Raw genomic sequence first — 22,251 nt, forward strand, 5'->3', positions numbered from 1 at the left:
CAGCCCCCACTTTTTCAAGGAAAGTTTGAGCATACAGTTTCACTGCTCCCGAGGACATTATTAGTGAAAAACACACAGTTTAATCAATGCTCCTTTTAAAAACAGCTTTTGCACCTGAGACGTTTGAAATAGGAACCTGATATTTGGAAGAGGGAGGTCCTGATGTCAAAAAGGTACCTTTCACTGGCCTTGTGAAAATCCTTTCAGATTTAGCAGATTTATAAGTCATGGAGAATTACTATTTTAAACACACACGTTAGAATTACCAGCATCGTTTATTATTTGTTTTGTAGGTCTGCCTAGAGGCAGCGATGGAGATCAGCACCATACAAACATAGCATAAGACAGTCCCTGCCCAGTCAGTGAGGACTTGTCCCTTTATTTTCTGAATGTTCCAGTCACAGTCCACATGCTCCCAAAACAAGCTGCACCTCCACAACTGTAAGCATACAATACACAGATCTCTAGCTACAAACAAGATGTAGACAAAAACAGATCCTCTCCTCTGACCTGAGCACTATATCTCTGGCAAATTTTAAGTTCCTGCAGAGCTATCAAGCATTTGGCCCACAGGACAGTCTTTCCTCCAGCCCTCAGTTCCCTCTTCATAAACATCCAGCCCATAATTGCTGCAGTTCAAAAGGGTCAGAGCAACAAGTAGGAGGACCTGAGGAGGGAGTTTGTGCCCATTTCACCAGAGGCAACTGAGCTCCTTCTCCCTTGCCATTTCTACAACCATGACCTCACAGCTCAGGCTTGAAAAGGAGTCTCCTTCCCCCCTTTGCTGCTGCTCCTCCTCTCTCCCACCATTTATTTTTGTTCCGTGCAGCTCAGGCTTTATCTTCACTGCTAATAAAGATGAGGGTTTTTTTAACTTGAGGTAACTAACATGTAGAACTATCCCAAGGTAAAAGCACAGTGAAGACCTGGCACTTCAATTTTACCCACCAGCTAAACATCCCTATACCCTTGCTAGCAGTTCACCTTGGCTAGGCCTACCCAACATGCGATCACACCTTCAACCACAGTACAGACATACCCGGGAGCCTAAAACACACAAACAACCCCAGTCTTGCTGAATGTTACCACCCCTTCACCTTGTCCAGGTGAATCCTTCTGAGACATTGTCTTTATTTACCCTTCACCAGGGGTGGCAGGTTTGTAGACATTTTAGTGGTGCCCAGAACCCGCCCCTGCCCAAACTCCGCCCCCCATCTGCCCAAGGCTCTGGGAGGGAGTTTGGGTGGGGGAGGAGGTCTGGGGTGCAGGCCCTAGGCTGGGGCAGCGGATTGGGGTGCAGGCTCTGGGAGGGAATTTGGGGATGGGAGGGGGTGCAGAGGGAATGGGTGCAGGGGTGAGGGCTGTGGGGTGTGGCTGCAGATGAGGGGCTCGGGGTGTGGGAGGGGCTCAGGGTGAGAGTAGGAGTGTGGGGGGTGAGGGCTCTGTCTGGGGCTTGGGGAGTTAGAGAGGCTCAGGGCTGGGGCAGAGGGTTGGAGTGTGGGGGGATGAGGGCTCTGGCTGGGACTGGAGATGAGGGGTTTGTAGTGTTGGAGGGGGCTTAGGGCTGGGGCAGAGGGTTAGGGTGCAGGGGATGAGGGCTCTGGCTGGGACTGGGGATGAGGGGTTTGTAGTGTTGGAGGGGGCTCAGGGCTGGGGCAGAGGGTTAGGGTGCGGTGGGGGGGTGAAAGCTCTGGCAAGGGGTGTGGGCTCTGGGCTGGGGCAGGGCTGGGGATGAGTTTGGGGTGCAGGCAGGCTGCTCCGGGACAGGGGCCAGAGAGGAGGACTCCCCCCAACCCTTTCCCTGCCAGCAGCAGCGAGCTCTGGGGGAGGAGCCCCCCCCACCAGCACACTCACCCCCACCACTGTCACTGCATGTGCTCCTAGGGCCCATCTCAGGTCCAGGAATCTCCCTTTTCTCCCCCGAGGTGGGTGCCAGGGGGTGCTGCGTGCGCCTCCTCCCCTGCTGTTGCCCCTAACTGTAGCCTCACTGGGGGTGGGGGATGGGGCTGCCTCCTTGCCCAGCATGGGGCAGGAGCGGTGACTGCAGGCGGGGGACCCCCTGTGCTGGTGGAGGGTCCCACCGGAAAAGGAAAGGTCTGAGGTGGAAGGGCAGGCTCAGTCTGCCCTGGCAGTAAAAATGGGGGGCACTAGGACCCTGCAGCAGCAGTTGCTGCAGGGAGGCAGCATGGAGCCGCATGGAAGAGGCAGAGGCAAGGACGCTCTGCTCCAGGGCCCGGGGAGGCACGCGGGGGCAGCAGGTGGGGCCGGGCGGGACACCTGGCCCCAAATATTGGTGGAGCTGGGCCCCTGGGCTCTGAATATTGCTGGTGCTAAGGCACCACATGGAGGTATAACTTGCCGCCCCTGCCCTTCACTAAGCCTTGGAGACCACTGTCATGCATACCACTGGTTCTCAGTCTGTAGTCCGCAGACCCTTGGGGGGTCCTCAGACTATGTCTAAGATTTCCAAAGGAGTCCACACCTCTACTCAAAATTTTTTAGGGGTCTGCAAATGAAAACAGGTTGAGAACCATTGATGTATGCCACCAAACTGCTGACAATCCCCATGGCAAGAAGACTGCTACTGACAAAACCCACAAAATTCAGTGCTGAAATGAGGCACACTTCCTCTCTCAAGGTACATATGTACCTCTGTTCACAGGACAGTCACAGATCTGCAAGCCGCTCCAACTAATCCTTTTACCATTCAACACAACTACACCTAACAAAGTGAATGCAAGGGCATGCATGCAAATAACTGTTGGAATCCAAATCTGTGGAACACAACATAAACAATGGGCACAATTCCCTTTGTCCTTCCTCTTCTCTGCTAATTGTGACTTCATAGATTTTAAGGCCAGAAGGGACCATTAGATTATCTAGTCCATAGAATTTCAAGTTTTGAGCCTAATAACTTGTATTTGACTAAAGCAAACCTTCCAGAAAGGCATCCAGTCTTGAATTAAAGACTTAGAGAGATGGAAAAATCCACCATTTCCTTTAGTATTTTTTAATCTTTATACCACCCTTACTGAACATTCTCAGTGGCTACTGCCAGCTCTAGGAGATCAGAGCTAAGGTTGCATACATTGCAGGGGAGAGGTGTACCTCAACTCTGTACAGTATATCCTGGGTTTCAGAGGTTTAAATTTAGCTACTCTCCACATTCTGGAAGGGCACAAGGCATCACTGGACAATCTTAACTCTGCATTAATGAAGTTTTGTTGTTTTTAATAAGACAAGGAATAACAGGTAGATTCAGACAGGGGAGCACCAGGAAACAATTAAAAAAAATTACTTACCTGCTTATAAGCATAGCAGTTATAACAGGCTCCCACCCTGAATAGAGAACAGTTCTTGTAGCTGGATGTTTGGCAGCTATTACAATCCACATAGGAGTCAGAGCCAAGAAAAAGGCACCAACTAAAGGAGATATATAGTAATATGTCTCTAAAATAAAAAACAAACTTTGATTTAGCCTTTTTGGGGTTCCTACAAATTTCCCCCCAATGAATTTAAACTTTAACATGGAATTCTGTTCTACATATTATCCATTTTTATACTGTCCTTATCACCATAGTATCCAAGTGTCTTCCAGTAGAGCATTACGTGACATGATTAATATCACATACATTCCTTCTTTCATCCTTTGCCCAGGGGTGATGCATATCTCTAATTTTTTTTAGAGAAGTAGAAATCAAGTTTTCATTTATTAATTCAACTTAAACAAACAAATAAGAACACAGTCTTCCTCCTCCCCCAACAATAGCTTGCAAAGTAAGCTCTACAGAAAAAGCAAGCCTTAACTGATTAAATCATAGTGCTTATTATTATGAATATAAATCACTCATGCTAGGTTTTAAATATTTAGGACAGTTCTGAGCAGAATACCAAAATGCCTTTTGTTTTTTGTTTTTACTTTGAGTAGCTCATTTTTAAAATTACATATAACCAGCTTGCACAGTGTAATGCTTAAAAATACAACAGCAGCAATTTCATCAAAATTGCATCATAATTCATAGAAAAACAGCAGAGAACAGGGACTCCACAGTAAGGTAATATATTTATAAAGCAGAATTTGCTTATACAAACTGTAGTCTGTCTGCATAGAAAGAGTACAGTTTTCCTCCATAAATGAGTTTAGGACTCAGTCCTGCAGTCCTTCCCCACATAAGTTGTCCCATTGATGCTATATTTCCTAATGCGCCAACAACATAAATAACGGTATAAGTCACTTAATGGCAAATAAATGTAAATTACATTGTAATGCCCCAATACTATTTTGCATATGCTTAATTTTATGAAAAATAAAGCACTTTTATTTAGTATTAGACAATCAGCCGTATTTTGCCCACATGTACACAATTTGGACAAAACATTTATCCGTAACAAGTTTTGAATGACAACACAAAGAAAAACTCTAGAGTTAGAGTCAGAGCTATTGTACAAAATGATTCATGAACTACAGTTCAAACAAATATAGATTCCCTCTGCAACACAACAAGACTGTAATATTTCAAAAATGTTGTGTAAATAGCCAGCTGCAGGGGCTGCCTCACAAATCTCAAGAAGCCAAACTAACCCACAGCTGGTGATCAATGCTCTCACAGGTAGAACTGAGTAAATTTTGAAGTTAACAACAACTGTATGGAACAGATATATAGCTATACAAATCGACACAGGCTGTCATATAAAGTTTATATCCAATTAATCGAAAAGCATTATGAAACTTCAGAAGGGTGCTCAAAACTGGCCTAACTTTGCTCCCATTGAAGTCAAGAGTGAGTCTTCAAAGGAAATAGAATTAGGCCAGTGCTTTTTAAATCCTACCCTTACTCCCCACCTTTTAGTATTCACACACACTTCAGTTCCTTGAAGAGTGGGGGAAAATATGAAACGTCATTTGCCTGCTCCATATAAATAGCCAGGCATAAACAGAACTGTGTAGATAAACTAAATACTAGGATACCATCTAAGGAAGGAACTTCCAAGGAGAAGACAATACAATCAGTTCCGAAGAAAATTAAGTCTAGTATAGCATACTGTCAGCCTAAAACTTTTTATTTCTGCTTCACAGCTGCATTAGGTCATTAGTCTCTCTTTAGGGACGGGGTCACAACCAAACATCAGGAGGCCATGACTACCTTAGTAATATGGGAAGGGCAAATGATAAGGTGGTCTCAGCTTCATATTAGTCAATTTTCAAGCTCTAGGCTAGACTACTACAACTCACCTACGTGGGCTTAAAGGCAAAGACCATCCAAAAATTAAAGCAAGTGGCTGCCCACTACCAATACTCTAAATTCCACTGGCTACCTATCTATTTAATAAGAAGTCCAAATACACAAGGCATTTCATAGGCTAGAACAAAGTATCTCAGAGACTGTCATGATGGATTATGAATGAATGTCTGTGATGCTCTAACAATGACAATGCAGCCACTCAGGTCCAGATTCAGACTTTTGGAAATAGAGAGCAGAATATTCTGAGCTTTGCGAGACTCTAGCTATGAAACAGTTTACTAGAAAAGTTCAGACAGAGTCTGACCTTGTTCAGGACTAAATTCAAGACCCACTTCTTCTATGAGGCCCTTTTATAGCAGTGCCATCTTCCCTGCATGGCCAATCCACGGGGCGGGGGAGAGAGAAAAAAAAGTACCACCACCAGAGAGAAAGAAGAAAAAGGAAACACACCGTAAATAGAGAAAATAGTTGTCTAGTACTTAGATTACATGGTGCAATGAGTCTTAGCTAAAGAAAGGTGTACAAGGATGCCAAAGAAGTTTCATATGAACCCTCATTTATTCTATGCATTCATTCATCCACCCCATGAAAACTGTGATCTCAATCAGCCTTCCGTTACAAGAAACATACACTTCACATTTATCCAGTATTCTATGAATGAATGCATAGAATAAATGCATAGAATAAATGCATCTACAGTGACTTGAATAATAAATCTAATGCCACTCAAAAAAATGCAACCATTATTGAAAGACAAATATGAATTGGAGATACTATACTTCTCAGTAAAGTTAAAAATCTTCATAGGATAATAGGGACCAATATAATTTGTCTTCTTAATAGAGATTTGGGAAGGTTAAGAGACATTATTGAATTTTCTATCTTTAATAAAAGAAAAGCCAGTGTTTTTGAAGTTCATAACAGCACCAGGACATGTACACGTATTTTTTTTGGCATTAACACAAAGTTCTGTGAGGAAAATCCTTATTTTCTGAAGATTATAAACTGAGTTTCCAAATCTTGAAAAATGATTTTATCAGAGCTTCAACACCACAGATACACTTTTCACTTTAATAAATTAGGTGTTAGAATTTCAAACCCTTTGCATACTAAAACTTTTGTAGTCAAAGAGTACAGACCTTATTCCCAATTATGATCCTACAGAGCCCTCTAGTGTTCCAAAAGGCAGTGCTACAACTCATGTGAAATAAATTACACTTGATCAAGGCAGCTAATCTAACCTGTTAGTAGTCAGTAAAAGTGAAGTAGTATATCTTCTTCATCAGAATACAGAGCTTCAGCACTATTTAACTACCTTTAACTAAACATATGAATAATTAAAATATTAATGTGTTTTATAACACCACGCATTTGTCTAGTGTAGACAAAGACTTAGGAGGCTTAGGGGTTCTAAGCATTTAAGGTGGCAGGGTCCTGAAGGCTACCCCAAAGCTGATTAAATGCTTTAACAAGCATAAGCATCTGATGAGATATTTTAATACCTGATAATTATCCCACTTAAAGTCCTTGTATATCAGTCTAGACACACGGGTATATTTCCTCTTATTAACTGAAGATGTAACTTTTTTTATTATATAAAATCCAATATAAGAGGATTTATATTGAAATATATTGTCTTGATGGGTCCATCTCTGAAAAAACTCATATGAAATCTTGAAAACATGTCGATTTTTCAGTTTATTAATTCTCAGAAAACAAAAACACACAAAAAAATTCACCCTTATGTTTCCATGAAGCATTCCAAGCAAAAAGACTTCACCCAACTCTATATTTGTTCTGCATTGTATTGTCATTCTCATCATGCTTCACAACACCATTGTGTGACCAAAACATGGTGGCACTTGCTCTAGCACAGTGGCAAAGACAACATACGTTTAGTCCCTCCTATCACAGAGCAGGACGATCAATCAAAAGTGGGACCACTCCCTTCCACAGAAAGGTATGCAATCACCACTAGTTCTTTCTCCCCTCACAGTCTCTTCCTCCTGAGGCAATTCTCCCTATGCTGATGGAAGCCAGGAATTTAAGTCTCACTTCAGTAAATTTCTGCAGTCAGCCTTGTAGGGAAGTACAGTATATTCAGAGGAAGATGGAGAAGTGAATTCACCCTGCTTTATTACTACCTTGATGAGTATGAGGTTCTTTACAATGGGCCACGTTACCACTACTACTACTTCTTGCTCTGATGTTGAGAAGATTTCCTAAAAGGCAGGAGGCTAGTAGTGGACAAATAAATCATAGGAAATGAAGAACGCCAAGACATTCCTGATTCTCAGTCCCATGAAAGAAGAGAACTTAATCTTTTCAAGAAAAGCTCTACCAAAAGAAACATCTGAAAGCCTGAAACTATAAGAATCGAGACATTACTATTCTTGAGAAATTAAACTCTAGCAATCCTTTCAAGGGCTTTATTGTATATTCTCATATTAGACAGAGTAACACTGTGTGGGATGTACCAGACAGGAATTCCTCACCAGCAAATTAAAACCCTCTATATCCCCTATAAAAGGAGAACACAAAGACAATGACAAAGAACACAAGGGTAGATGCAGTCATCTCAGAAGTAGCCAGATAGATTATATGTTCCATGAAAAGGGCAGTAGCTCTGAAGCGGCCCTAAGGAAGGAAAGATGGAAATGACGAAATGCCATTTGAGTATTCTAGAGCATCCTTTCAAGCATTTATGTACACAGCTTACTCCTCAATGTCAGTAAGCAAATGATTTGGATGGCTGCAGAAGCAGAGAAAGAACAGTTAAAACTGGCCAAGATTCTTCTTTTTCAGAGTTCTGCTATATTCTTGGCCATACATGACAATCAGAAGAACTTCACAAGCCATGGTTGTGTACATCTCAGCAAGAATCTAAGGCTAAGCTATTAGCATGCTCCTGTAAAAAGGAATCTGCAGTCTATGAACATCATGACACTGAGCCTTCTTCAGTATGAGTTGACTCTATTCCTCTCACTCAAACAGGCAGCCCAGGTCCTAGAACACGGGCCGGCAACCTTCAGCATTCGGCCCATCAGGGTAATCCGCTGGCAGGACGCAAGACATTTTGTTTACGTTGACTGGCCGCAGGCACAGCCCCCCAGAGCTCCCAGTGGCTGCGGTTCACCATTCTCTGACAATGGGAGCTGCGGGAAGCAGCGTGGGCCACAGGGAGGTGCTGGCCGCTGCTTCCTGTAGCTCTCATCGGCCAGGAACAGCAAACCGCGGTCACTGGGAGCTGCGAGGGGGCCATGTCTGCGGATGGTCAACATAAACAAAATGTCTCACGACCTGCCAGCGCATTACCCTGATGGGCCATTTGCCAAATGTTGCCGACCCTGTCCTATCCACAGTAATAGTTTCCACAGTAATAGAATCCACAGTAATAGTTTCAAGAGCTATACAAACATAAAAACCCTAGTTCTGCCATAAAAGTAGAAAAATAGGCAAAAACATGACCAGTCCACAACCAAAGTGAGTTGGGAGAGATGGATGTGTGATTCACATGTTCATAGCCTACCAATCTCAACTCCTAGATGACTGAGGGGAAAAAAAAGGTCACCGGGAAGCCAGACAAAATGTAACTCTGGCCAACAACCTGACAGTGTTAAAACACTGCCACTTGAGGTTAGTAGTCAGTAGGACTCACTGTAGACCTCATTTATGTGGTGGGTCTAATCTCATGGTAGTTCTCCACTTTTCATCTTTTAAGATTGAATTAGAAAGTCAGTGTTATGGTTGAGCAGTCCTTGCTGCCATGTACAGGGCTATTATAAAATCGACAAGTTTAGGTTCAGAAAATAATTTTCTATCCTTGGAAGACAGACAAAACCCAGACAACAAGGGAAGAGTAGCACCATTCTGTGGAGCAGCTAGCAACAATCACTACTGTTGAGCAGTGGTGATTCCCAGAGGAAAAAGCAGTAAAAAGTTAAGACCAGTTTGATGATGCCCACAAGTTAGCTCATGTTTATAATTTAAAAGCCCAATATTTTGTTGCAATTTGGGGAATAGCAAGAGTCCTTTGTTATTTCAATAGATTAATTTTTCCAGTTTATGCTATTTTTAGCTTTATTTTATCAAGATATTTTGATTTGCATGTATAAATATATAGCCTTGACTCTAGGCACTTTAATGATGACTAAAACCACAAACCATTCAAAAACAGAAGCGGACCTCTACACAAAGACCTTGTCTACACTGGCAAGTTTCTGTACAGTAAACCAGCTTTCTGCATTGTAACTTCCGAGGTGTACACACTGACAAGCCACTCAGCGTGCAGAAACTGCACAGTTGCAGTGCTGTAAAAAAACCATCTTGACGAGAGGCATACAGCTTTCTGCGCTGGGGGTACAGGGCCACGGTGCCAGTGTAGACACCCTGGTCAAGTGCTGCAACTGGCCTCCGGGAGGTGTCCCAGAATGCCTGTTCTTGCCTCTCTGGTCATCAGTTTGAACTCTACTGCCCTGCCCTCAGGTGATCAACCGTCGTCCCCACCCTGTAAATTCCTTGGGAATTTTGAAAGTCTCCTTCCTGTTTGCTCAGTGATGTGTGCAGTGGTCTCAGCGCATCTTTCCAGGTTGCCACGCGTGTTCCACACACCAGGCAATCCCCCACTTGGATCAATGTCGAGATGCTGGACCTCATCAGCATTTAGGGAGAGGAGGCTGTCCAGTCCCAGCTGTGCTCCAGCTGCAGGAATTATGATACCTACAGACAGATTTCACGATGCATGACAGAAAGGGGCCATGACCAGGACACACTGCAGTGCAGGGTCAAAGTGAAGGAGCTGCGGAACACCTACCATAAAGCGTGGGAGGCAAACCGCCACTCTGGTGCTCCGCCCACGAGCTGCTGGTTCTACAAAGAGCTGGATGCGATACTCGGTGGCGACCCCACCTCCACTGCAAAGGCCACTGAGGATACTTGGGTGGCTTGCGTGCCACTTGAGAGTGGACCGAGCCAGGAGGAGGAAATGTGGGACAAGGATGTGGAGGGGGACCCAGAGGCAGAGGACAACTGGGAGGTCAGAGATGCATGCAGCCAGGAGTGCTTTCCTACCCCAGAGGAGGCTAGCCAGTCACAGCTGTTGGATCTTGGCGAAGCGCAAACTGGAGAGGAGGCTCCTGGTAAGTGGATTTGATTTTGGGAATCACTGAAGTAAGTTGTTGGGGGCAGGAGGGTTGCAGAAAGCAGGCTTGTGTCTGTATGATGTGCGTACCACCACATGCCTAGTCTGAGCGGCGGAACAGGCTGTTGATTGACTCCCTCACTTCACGGGAATCTGCCTCAGAGATCTCCAGGAAATCTCATGGAGATACTGGGCAATCCACTGCTGTAGGTTCTTTGGCAGAGTTGCTTTGTTTCTTGCTCCATTAAGGGTAACTTTCCCGCACCACTCTGCCGACACTGGGTGGGGGGGGTCCATTGCTGCACGCAGGTGAGCTGCATAAGGGCCAGGGTGGAAGCCACAGTCTTGGAGAAGACCCTCACCCTCAGCAGCGAGATATCTTCCATAATGAACAAAGCCTGTGGAAAATGTGGGGACAGGAATGATTACCAGGCCCCCCCCTACACTGCTGGTTCTCTCCAAGAGCCACGTGCCCAGTGAACAGTAGGTTCCGGGAACACTGATTTCCCCTGCCCCTGCAGCTACTCACCATTTTGGGGATCTTGTGGCTCATATGTGCTTGCCTGGGGACAGCCAGTTAGTGACAGGTATGTGAATAGTGGCTGTGTTTTAAATCACTGGATCAGTGTTCTGTGTGTTTCAAACAATACTGCTTCTGTAAAATGTTGCCTTTTGGCTTCACAGAGTTGACCTTGGAAGCCCAGCCTCCCTCTTTGTTATCGCTGGCTGAACGGCTGCGCAGAATTAGAAAGTGGCCATGAAGAACTAAGGAGGACTTTCTGCGTGAGGTTATGATGCACTCTGCGGCCGAAAAACAGGAACTGAAGGAGTCATGGGACAGTGAGAAGAGGGACTGAAAGGAGAACGCAGTGCGCCAGAATGAAGCCACGGAGCGGATCTTAAACATTATGGAGCGCCAAGCAGACACGCTCCAGGCGATACAAGCACTGCAAACCGAGCATCTCCAAGTCCACCCTCCCTTGCAGCCTCTGTCGCAAAACTCTTTCCCATGTGCCCCCCAGACACTGCCAACACACTCTTATCAACCTCCTGGCTCCAATCTGTATCCGCGGCATTCCACTCCTCCCCTGTCACACTCCAGCACTGCGGACTCCCAGTACCCACTGCACTCAACACCCGTCCCTCTGCAGATTAGCCCTTCCCAAGTACAGTGCCCACTGCATTGTACTTCAAAGGAGAAGGTTGGATATGATCCCTGGACATACACAAATCTTTAAGCATCCCGGGACCCCCCATCCTCCTGGGACCTTCCCTTCCCCCATCCCCCTCAGTGCTGATGTGGTTTTCTTTGTTTGTCTCTCTCCTCCGGTTGTTATTTTTTAATAAAAGAATTGAGTTGGTTTGAAAGCAATCTTTATTCTATTAATTGAAAGCAAACAGAGCTCTTCAAAGCAACACACAACTATCTTAAACCTTCATAGTGCATTGTCTGCACCAATCACAATCACTTCCTAGCATTACAAGCACTGCACTCCCGAACATAGCAACAAATATTAGTGGCTTTCAGCTTCAAATTGCTGGCTCAAGGCATCCCTGATCCTTATGGCACCGTGCTGCGCCCCTCTAATACCCCTGGTCTCTGGCTGTTCAAATTCAGCCTCCAGGAGCTGATCCTCAGCGGTCCAGCCCAGAGAGAAGCTTTCACCTTTCCCTTCACAAATATTATGTAGCATAGAGCACCCGGCTATAAGCATAGGAATATTGTCATTGGCCAGGTCCAGTTTCCCATATAGGCAGTGCCTGCAGGCCTTTAAATGGCCAAAAGCACACCCAACAGTCATTCTGTATTTGCTCAGCCTGTTGTTGAACTGCTCCTTGCTGCTGTCAAGGTGCCCCGTGTAGGGCTACATAAGCCACGCCATTAAGGGGTATGCAGGGTCTCCCAGGATCACAATGGGCATTTTGACTTCCCCTACGGTGATCTTCTGGTCCAGGAAGAAAGTCCCTGCTTGCAGCTTCCTGAACAGGTCAGTGTTCCGAAAGATGTGTGCATCATGCACCTTTCTGGACCAGCCTGCGTTAATATCTGTGAAACGCGCACGGTGATCCACAAGCGCCTGGAGAACCATAGAGGAATATCCCTTCCAACTAATGTACTCGATGGCTAGGTGGTCTGGGGCCAGAATTGGAATATGCATGCCATCTATCACCCCTCCTCAGTTAGGGAAGCCCATTTGTACAAAGCCATCCACAATGTCATGCACGTTGCCTAGAGTCATGGTCTTTTGGAGCAGGATGCGATTAACGGCCCTGCACACTTCCATCAACGAGTCCAACAATCAACTTTCCCACTCCGCTCTACCGATCGGTTAGTGACCGATCGGTAGAAGTCTGGAATAGCCAGCTTTCACAGTGCAATTGCCATGCACTTCTCCAGGGACAGGGCAGCTCTCACTCGTGTCCTTTTGCCGCAGGGCTGGAGCAAGCTCATCACACAGTCCCATGAATGTGGCTTTCTTCATCCAAAAGGTCTGCAGCCACTGTTTGTCATCCCAGATGTGCATGACGATGTGATCCCACCACTCGCGCTTGTTTTCCGAGCCCAAAAGCAGCGTTCCATTGTGGTCAGCACCTCTGTTAATGCCACAGGCAATCTCGTGTCATAGCTACTATGCATAGCGAGATCAATGTCGCACTCCTCTTGCCTTTGTAGTTTAAGGAATAACTCCACTGCCACTTGTAATGTGTTAGTCAGAGCGAGCAGCATACTGGTCGACTGTTCAGGATCCAATCCTGCAGACCAAAGAGGCAGAGTGCACAGTACACAAACCGTTGAAAGATGGCACCAAATGCGGATGGAAGCACAGGCATTGCTAAGATGCGAAACAACGCATCATGGGGCATTGGAACAGGACCCCCCCCCACCTGCCCACAGCTCTTAGCAGCAGAAGAGGAAGAGATGCTCTGTGGGATAGCTCCCCAGAGTGCAATGCTCCGAATACCGCTGCAAGTGCCGCAAGTGTGTATACGCTATTGTGCAGGAAGCTGACAGTGTGAACACACAACAGCGGTTTCCCTTCAGCGCTCTCTGAGTGGCACTGTAACTGCCAGCGCTGTAACTCTGCCACTGTAGACATACCCAAAAACAGTTAGTCAACAAAGAAACAAGTAACTACCAGAGCAGATGTGACAAGTCAAACAATGGTCTGGAGAGGGCTAAGATTTGATTTGAAAGTGGACATTCAGAAACTCTAACAAAGCCAGATTCTTTTTCACAGGAAGAGGAGCTAGTTCAGGAGTTTCAGTGACAAGTACATGTGCTGAGTGACTGGGACACTTTTGGACTGGTTAGTATAGTAACATATACTGGGAAGGGGGAAAATAGGGACTTCAACTGATTGCAGCTACTGGCTTGAGATACTGTTTATCTTAAAAAGAATAAATAGCTGTGGCCTAATGTTTCAACCAAAGATCTATCATTTGGTGTCAAAAAGAATGTGTATCTATTTAAATGTTTAACAACAACAAAAGAAGAGCTTCTCAAAGGCACATGTAGTTAGGAACATACTTACCAAGGCAATCATAAAGACCCTGACTTATCCAAGCTAGTATAGCAAGAGTGATAAGGTCTCCAAAACTCGCTGCAATAGGTGTAGCAACATTGTCAGGATTTATGCCCGTCTTCTTTGATCCAACAATAACTCCAACCATTATTATGCCTAGATTGAAGGTAAGAAGAAAACATGTCAATCTTTATCTACATCGTAATCCCACGGGAAATCTATGGAAAAACTGGAAATCAAAACCAGAGCTCCTGACAACTACAAGCTTGTGCCTTTTTCCTAAGATCATGCTTCCTCCCACTTGACTCAACAACATTTATTTTAATTTCTTCTTTTTTTTTTCAAAGGAGGTTATTTAATTAGGTATAGCACAGGGGCATGCAGCCAATCAGGGTAATCTGCTGGTGAGCCACAAGACATTTTGTTTATGTTGACCGTCTGCAGACACGGCCCCCCACAGCTCCCAGGGGCCGCAGTTTGCTGTTCCTGGCCAATGGGAGCTGTGGGAAGTGGTGGCCAGCATGTCCCTGTGGCCTGCGCCGCTTCCCACAGCTCCCATTGGCTGGGAACGGCGAACCGTGGCCACTGGGAGCCGTGGGGGGCTGTGCCTGCGGATGGTCAACGTAAACAAAATGTCTCGCGGCCTGCCAGCAGATTACCTTGATGGGCTGCGTGCCAAAGGTTGCCAACCCCTGGTCTAGCTGAATGAACTGTCAAAGATTTCATCACTCAATAAATATGCATTAGCTATTATCAGATGCACACATTCTTTTCAGGATGTCCTACCAGAAACTTGGCCACTAGTCACTAAACTGTGTAATTTAAAAAAAAAAATTCACTATTAGATACACAGTCAATCAAAACAACACTTTACACAGAGGTCAACAGTTAGTATGCTTTCTAAAAACAGCAACACTGAAATTCTTTTTAAGAGTAATTTCCCTATAGTATTCAAATGGCTGTTAAGAATGTTATTCACAGTGTTACATTAGCAATATTATTTGGTACTGAAAAGAATTTTCCCTCTCATCATCCAGTAGACCTAAGAGAGAAGAGAAGCTCTGAAGAGATTTCAAATGTGTTTATTCTATTATTTTTAACATTATTTACATATTTTTGAAATTAATTTCTTCTACTCCTTAAATCACTAGTCAGGAAGACTCAATTTAATCATGGATTTCTATATAATAGTGCATTCTTGTTGGTAGTTATAACCTTAATACATATTCTTCACAACTCAGAGACAGAAGTAGGTTTCATTTTTAGAAGGTACATACTATACATTTTTAAGTGATTTATTTTGAAGATTTTTCAGATGAGTTTTATAGCTATATCAGAAAATGAATGATTGTTTGATTATTTAATTTACCAAAGATAATTGAAGCAGATATTTATGAAGTCACTGGGAGGTGAACTATCTCCAATTCCAACAGGTTAATCATTAATATTTGGAGGATTTTCTTGCCATGCTGTATTAGGAGGAGAACATCACCAGACAGACATTTAAATTGTTTTATTTAACTAAAACAACAACATCATGTATTCTGGATTTTTTTCTTCAACAGCAAACATATAATATTTTAACAAAACAAGCATATGAATTTTTGAATTTAGTTTAACTTTCAAGTTTTTTAAAATCAGGTTTGTTTTTGTTAAAATTGTTTTTAACTAAAATAGTTAAATGAAATATTTTTTTAAAAAACCAAAAATTAAAATTGACTATGTCAGCCAGGTCAACATGAGAAACTTAAAATATTGGCTTCTGCAGCTAACTCAGTCGTCTTCACCTTCATTTTCCTGTTTGTACATAATCTGGAAAAGAAAAACAAGCTTTCCTGTTTTTTCAGGTCCCAAACGATTTCTCAATTTGGAATGAATTAGTCCAAAGGAAGAAAATATTCTTTCTACACCAGCAGAAGAAGATACTGCTGTTAAAAGTGAGGTTATCACTTCAACAATCTCTGAATCCAAGTGCTTAAGTGACTTCCACCAGTTCACTGGTGTTACTTTCTTTAAAACATCATCAGCAAATAGAGTGACCAGACAGCAAGTGTGAAAAAGCGGGATGGGGGGGGGGGGGGGTAATAGGAGCCTATATAAGAAAATGACCCCAAAATCGGGACTGTCCCTATAAAATCGGGACATCAGGTCACCCTATCAGCAAACATATATTTCTTGAATGCTCCACCCTTAGCTCTGAAGTTTATTATAGTTGGCATTATGGAGGAATGATTGCTGGATGTCCACGTCATAGCCAACTCCTCTTCTTCAGCAGTTAAGGTTTGACCCTGGTACTGAGCATTGAGAATATTTGCAAGAAAATGAGCTGGAGACAGTGCTTGTCCGGTTCATTTTTTTAATGCTTGTAATTTAACTCTGTAATTGCATATTTCTCTTTTTAAGATCTCACTCAGTTCCTTCCGAATTTCAACAGCGTCAGCAATAAAACAGCTATTTCCCTGCATTTTGTTCAAGGCTATAGAAATAGGCTTCAGGGTACTCAGCATGTGTTCAACACTTCTCTTAAGCCCAATGTTGAGAACTTTGGCTGTGACAGTGCCATCTATTTTTTCACGATTTTGTTCACAAACGGTCATCGGATTAGGCCAATTCTTGATATAGTGCTCAAAAGAGTCCACTACTGAGTTCCATCACACATCTTGTGGGAGAGTGAGCTTGGTTCCTCCCATTTTTTTCAGAGCAGCTGCTGCAAAGTGGTTGTTATGGAAGTATTTTGCAATTTCAACAACATTAGCCTTTATTTCTGGAACACTGAAGTCTTTGGCTTGGAGGTGCAGCAAATGAGCACCGCAACCGTATGTTATTAGCTTGGGACTCTCTTCACTCTCTTCTAAATAATTTCTTCTCATCTTGGATACATTTGCAGAATTGTCTGTGACCAAGCTGCATACTAGATATTTGAATTTTTTTCCACAGTTTGTTGTAGCTTTTCCTGCTACTTCTTGTAAGTATCCTGCTGTGTGTGCATTTCCTGATGTAGCAATTGTTTCTGTAAGAAAGACATTCCCTTCTTCTGTTGTCACATAAGCACATACAACAGGATCATTGTGGAGATTGCTCCACCCATCAAGACTCAGGTTAACAATTTGACCCTCTAGACCTTTTGCACACTGCTCAATTTCTCTTTCATACGCTTTATCCAGCAATTTGCCTGCGACATCTGCTCCGTTGCGTGGACTGTATCCTGGTCTTAATGACTGAACCATGTTAATGAAGTGTGGGTTCTCAATCATACGGAAAGGAGAGTTTGTTGCATAAACAAACCAGGCAATTTTTTCATCAATTACCTCTTTTTGTAATCTGCTGGTTCTTATCACAAACTTATCTATGGTTGTTTCTGGATGATGGAGATTTTTTTTTTCTTTTTGCTACAGGTGATAGACTGTGGCTATGTGACATACATGATGTGACTGAAACACTATCATTGGCAGACAACTCTGAAACGATAGAAAATGACGGTGAACTTGAAGGTGGATAGTCTTCAGAATCCTGTATGTTGAGGATGGATTCTCCTAAACAAAATAAGTCAATGCAGTTATTTAATTATTATTACCACACTGCTCGTTTAGTATTACTCATTGCATTCACTGACACTCAGTACTACTTTAAAGGTGAAATTGTAAAAGGAAGATCTGCCTATTTTAGCTATTTATTGTTTATCACAACTGCATCTAAAATGATAGTACCATAGAGTAACCATATTTTTTGCTCAAACATGAGAATTCAAGAATAGTCCAAAAGGAAGACAGGCAGTCCTTAAGACAGAAGTATGAAATAAAGTTTACCAACCTGAAGATTCTGCATGTTCAGACATGTTCCTTTCATCATCTTCAACGCAGCTTCCTCCTGAGAAGGAACACTTCTCATGATGTTGTTTCATTTGGGCAACCAGGCGTTGCATTTCTTTGTTGCACTGTTTGCATTTTGCACACATGCCTGTCTTACCCACAGATAGAGGAACTTCATTAAAATACTCCCAAACTGGGTCTCTTTTACAGCCTGCTGCCGTAATAGGTTTTCCCTTCTAGTGAGAGAATGGTAGGGTAGATCTCAAATCAATGAAGGCTACACTCTGAAAGACCCCAAGACTTCTGGAATATGCTGCTCCAACAGTTTCACTTTTGTTTCTACTGCCTGTCCCTCCCTTCTCACATTTATCTCCAGACTTCTTCTCCTTGTCCAGATCTATTCTGTCCCCAACAATCTTCTATTCACTGAACTTTTTGAAACTTTGCACTTTTGGAGAGAGGTAAGGGACTGACTCTGTGTACACACATTTGCAGAGGGACAATAGAGTTGAGGTCTGTTATTTCTCACCTCTATATATTATTTATTTATTTCTTTAAAAATATTTTTGCTGTTAACAAGCATGTTATCTCTGGAGACACAAATTCACAGTTTGAGAACTGCAAAACTAAGCATCTCTGATGGTATCTTCTAGACTCAGCACTGAGTCCCATTGGGTAGATAGAAAGATTAACCTAAATAATCTATACAGAAGCCCCTGGAATCCCATAAGATTGGGTCCCTAAATCCATGAACTATTGGAACTCATTTACAAAACTTTTCTTAAACATTACATGAATATATTGTCTCATACTAAAGAATTAGAATTTATAATCCCTATTCCATGATGAGATATCTTTGAGCTATAATGTATCTTAATTAAAACTATCTTTCTAGGTAGGATTTTTTTGATAAAATGCTTTTTGAGGAAAAAACCTATTTAAAATTAAAAAAATCTGATTTTTTAATTTTTTTTTTAAATCATTGATTTTTATCCATGCTGTTCCACAGTCATAAGTAGAATTTTGTCTCAGTTCCCATTTACGAAGGAGGTAGGCCCAACTGTTTTGTGATGTGCAGATGTGGTTCAAAAGTGGACCATATTTTCTGTGGGAATGAAAAGCCACTGGGTTCTCTCTGGTTGGGTCCCTGATGAGATGTTTGCTTGGGATTTTGGCGTCCTTCCACCTTGCTTGCCATTGAACTTCAGTCTGAGTCTTCAAACTCTTGCATTGCAAGCCAAAAAAGGACTTTCTGGATTTGAGTCAGAATCTCGGAATGTTATTTAGGACTTCATATACTGGAAGATCCTTGCTTCCTTGAATATGATACGATTTCTGAAGGATTCTCACATCGCAATAAATTTTGGGGGTTGTATGTACGCCACTACTGGAAGCCACAGTTGTGGTGTTGATTTTACTGTACCGTAATGATGCGAGTGGCAGTGCTGAAAGTTGACAAGTGATGTGTGGAAGCTCTGTATCCATATGGTTGAGCAGTATTCTGTGGTAGAATAAAAAGGGGCCAATGAAGAGTTCCATAGAGTTTTTGCAACAGCTCCCCAGGTCATTCCTGCCAGTTTCTGAATGAGATTTACACACATCTTTATTTTGTCATGAATATTTTTCAGGTGCTGGATGTATGTGAGGCTTTGGTCAGATGTCACACCAAGATATTTCAGGATGGTATCGTGTGTTATCTGCTTGTCACAGAAGTCCACATGCAGTTCCACCCTAGCCTTTTGATTATTTAGATGAAGTGTTGGCACAACAGTCTTGGTGGGGTCTGGTTTTAGCCACCACTATTCTTTCCTGGTATTCAGGTCCTTAGTTAGGATTTGTTCTTTGATAAATTTTCTGCCTGTGTAGTTAGAGCAATGTCATCATCACAGACAAATTTCTGTGATTATGTTTGGGGAAGGTACATATTAAACAGGATCAGCGCTAAGACTGATCGCTGTAGTGGGCTACCATACAGAGCGTGTGGTCTGCTGAACGGGTCACCCAAGAAAAGGTGAAACCTATGATTGATCAGAACTTCTCTGAAGAAGATTATTGTCACAGTGCATGGGATAATTGTATTGGCTTTCGGGAAAAGGCTGTTTCTCCATACAGCTTTGTAGGTGGCATATAAGTCTAAGAAAGCTGTCTCAGGCTTGGCATTTTGCTGGAAACCCACCTCAGTGTGTGTTATTAAGACTAATATTGGTCACTCAGTCACAAATAAGAACTGACAATGTATATTGTACAGTGGTAAATTAAAAAATAAAGACATCTCCCATCTTAAGAGTTTAGAATCTAAAACCAACCGTTTCTGTTCACAGAGAATCATGACTGTAGTGCCATGTGATTGGATATCATATCCCATCACACTGTCTGTCTTAAAGCCCCCCCTATGATTTGGTTTTTTAAATGTTTCTTTTGCTGTGGACACAATTAGCACCATACTTTTTCAAACTTAAACTTAAAAATGGCTTCACTAAGAGATTCAATAAAAGGTATAAATGCTAGATGGGTGATTGAATATGGTGTAAGGTTTTATTTAAAACTCCTTTAAAGAATATGACAAGCTATGGGCAAGTATAATGAAGAAGTGGGCCAGAATTGTGGTCATAATTCAAAACCAGTTTAGCAATAATAAACAGAGGGAGCAAATTGCAACACAGCTGTTTCGCCACAAATTAAACATCTTGGAAAAGACAGATATCCAGGAAAATCTATGCCTAGGTTCTTTTTTTGATCCAATTTCGTTACTGTGATTCTAGTTTTTAGCCTGAAGAGTGCAAAGGGCATCCAACTGCCATCTGTCTGCTTCAGACAGATTGTACTCTACTGGGATTTATATCTTAAGTAACATTGTGACACATATGCACATTTCATATTTACTGAAAAACAGTCACTGTAGAACATTACAAATATATTTTTTACCCTGTAGAAGAGATGCTATGAAGGCAGTTGCTACACTGCTAGAACACAAAAGGATTGAATGATCAAGGCGATATTTGCCCTCTGGAATCCAGCCCAGTGTGACTGCAGCCACTGCTGCTAGAAAACCAACTACCGTCGCCTGGACCTAGGAGAGCAAAACAAGAGTTCATTAATATCAGAAAACTTTACCAACTTAAAATAATTGTTAGACATAAACCAACTGCCACCATTCCCTGTCTCTCATGTCTCATATCTGGGAGGCATCAGAGAAAGTACACTCAGCCACTATGGAAAGGGAGAATTTGTATAGCTCAATTGTGATCTCCCTGGATGATTAAGAAGCAGAACTTATGGAGTCTGAAGGAAGAACTGTTCACTCCTCTTCTATAAGAAAGGCTTTAACAATGATTCAACGCCTCAAAGATGGTGAAAGTAATAACTAAGGCTGTCAAGCGATTAAAAAAATTAAAAATTGCCATTAATCGCACGATTAATCGCACTGTTAATAGAATACCATTTATTTAAATATTTTTGGATTTTTCTACATTTTCAAATATATTGATTTCAATTACGATACAGAATACAAAAAGTGTACATTGCTCACTTTATATTATTTTTATTACAAATATTTGCACTGTAAAAAACAAAAGAAATAGTATTTTTCAATTCACCTAATACAAGTACTGTAGTGCAATCTCTTTATCATGAAAGTTGACCTTACAAATGTAGAATTACGTACAAAAAAAACTGCATTCAAAAATAAAACAATGTAAAATTTTAGAGCCTACAAGTCCACTTAGTCCTACTTCTTGTTCAGCCAGTCGCTCAGACAAACAAGTTTGTTTACATTTGCAGGAGATAATGCTGCCCACTTCTTGTCCACAATGTCACCTGAAAGTGAGAAGAGGCATTCATATGGCACTGTGGTAGCCGGCGTCGCAAGATATTTTTGTGCGAGATGCACTGAAGATTCATATGTCCCTTCCCTTCATGCTTCAACCACCATGATAAAGGACATGCATCCATGCTGATAACGGGTTCTGGTCGATAACCATCCAAAGCAGTGCAGATCGAAGCAAGTTCCTTTTCATCATCTGAGTCAGATGCCACCAGCAAAAGACTGATTTTCTTTTTTGGTGGTTCGGGTGCTGGAGTTTCCACATCAGAGTGCTGCTCTTTTAAGACACCTTAAAGCATTCTCCACACCTAGTCCCTCTCAGATTTTGGAAGGTGCTTCAGATTCTTAAACCATGGGTTGAGTGATGTAGCTATCTTTACAAATCTCACATTGGTAGTTTCTTTGTGTTTTGCCAAATCTGCAGTGAAAGTGTCTTAAAATGAACAACATGTGCTGGGTCATCTTCCGAGACTGCTATAACACAAAATGTATGGCAGAATGTGGAGAAAACAGATTAGGAGACATACAATTCTCCCCCAAAGAATTCAGTCACAAATTTGATTAATGCATTATTTTTTTTAACGAGCATAATCAGAATGGAAATATGTCCTCTGGAATGGAGCACGAAGGGGCATACAAATGTTTAGCATAACTGGCATGAAAATACTTTTCAATGCCGGATACAAAAGCGCCACGCGAATGCCTCTTCTAA

General features: G+C 42.5%; 1 protein-coding gene across 1 annotated transcript in view; it reads right to left on the reverse strand.

The window, feature by feature from the left end:
* SLC41A2 (solute carrier family 41 member 2) overlaps positions 1–22,251 on the reverse strand; it is a 91,488-nt gene that overhangs the window by 38,594 nt on the left and 30,643 nt on the right. Inside the window, exons 5-7 of the mRNA XM_074940911.1 lie at positions 20,642–20,786; positions 13,917–14,063; positions 3,303–3,450 (exon numbers count right to left, since the gene is read on the reverse strand). Of these exons, the coding sequence (XP_074797012.1) occupies positions 3,303–3,450; positions 13,917–14,063; positions 20,642–20,786 (440 nt within the window). The remainder of the gene's footprint in view (positions 1–3,302; positions 3,451–13,916; positions 14,064–20,641; positions 20,787–22,251) is intronic.

The sequence above is a fragment of the Natator depressus genome, chromosome 1 (assembly GCF_965152275.1).
Source record: "Natator depressus isolate rNatDep1 chromosome 1, rNatDep2.hap1, whole genome shotgun sequence".
In the NCBI taxonomy this organism is placed as follows: Eukaryota; Metazoa; Chordata; order Testudines; family Cheloniidae; genus Natator; species Natator depressus.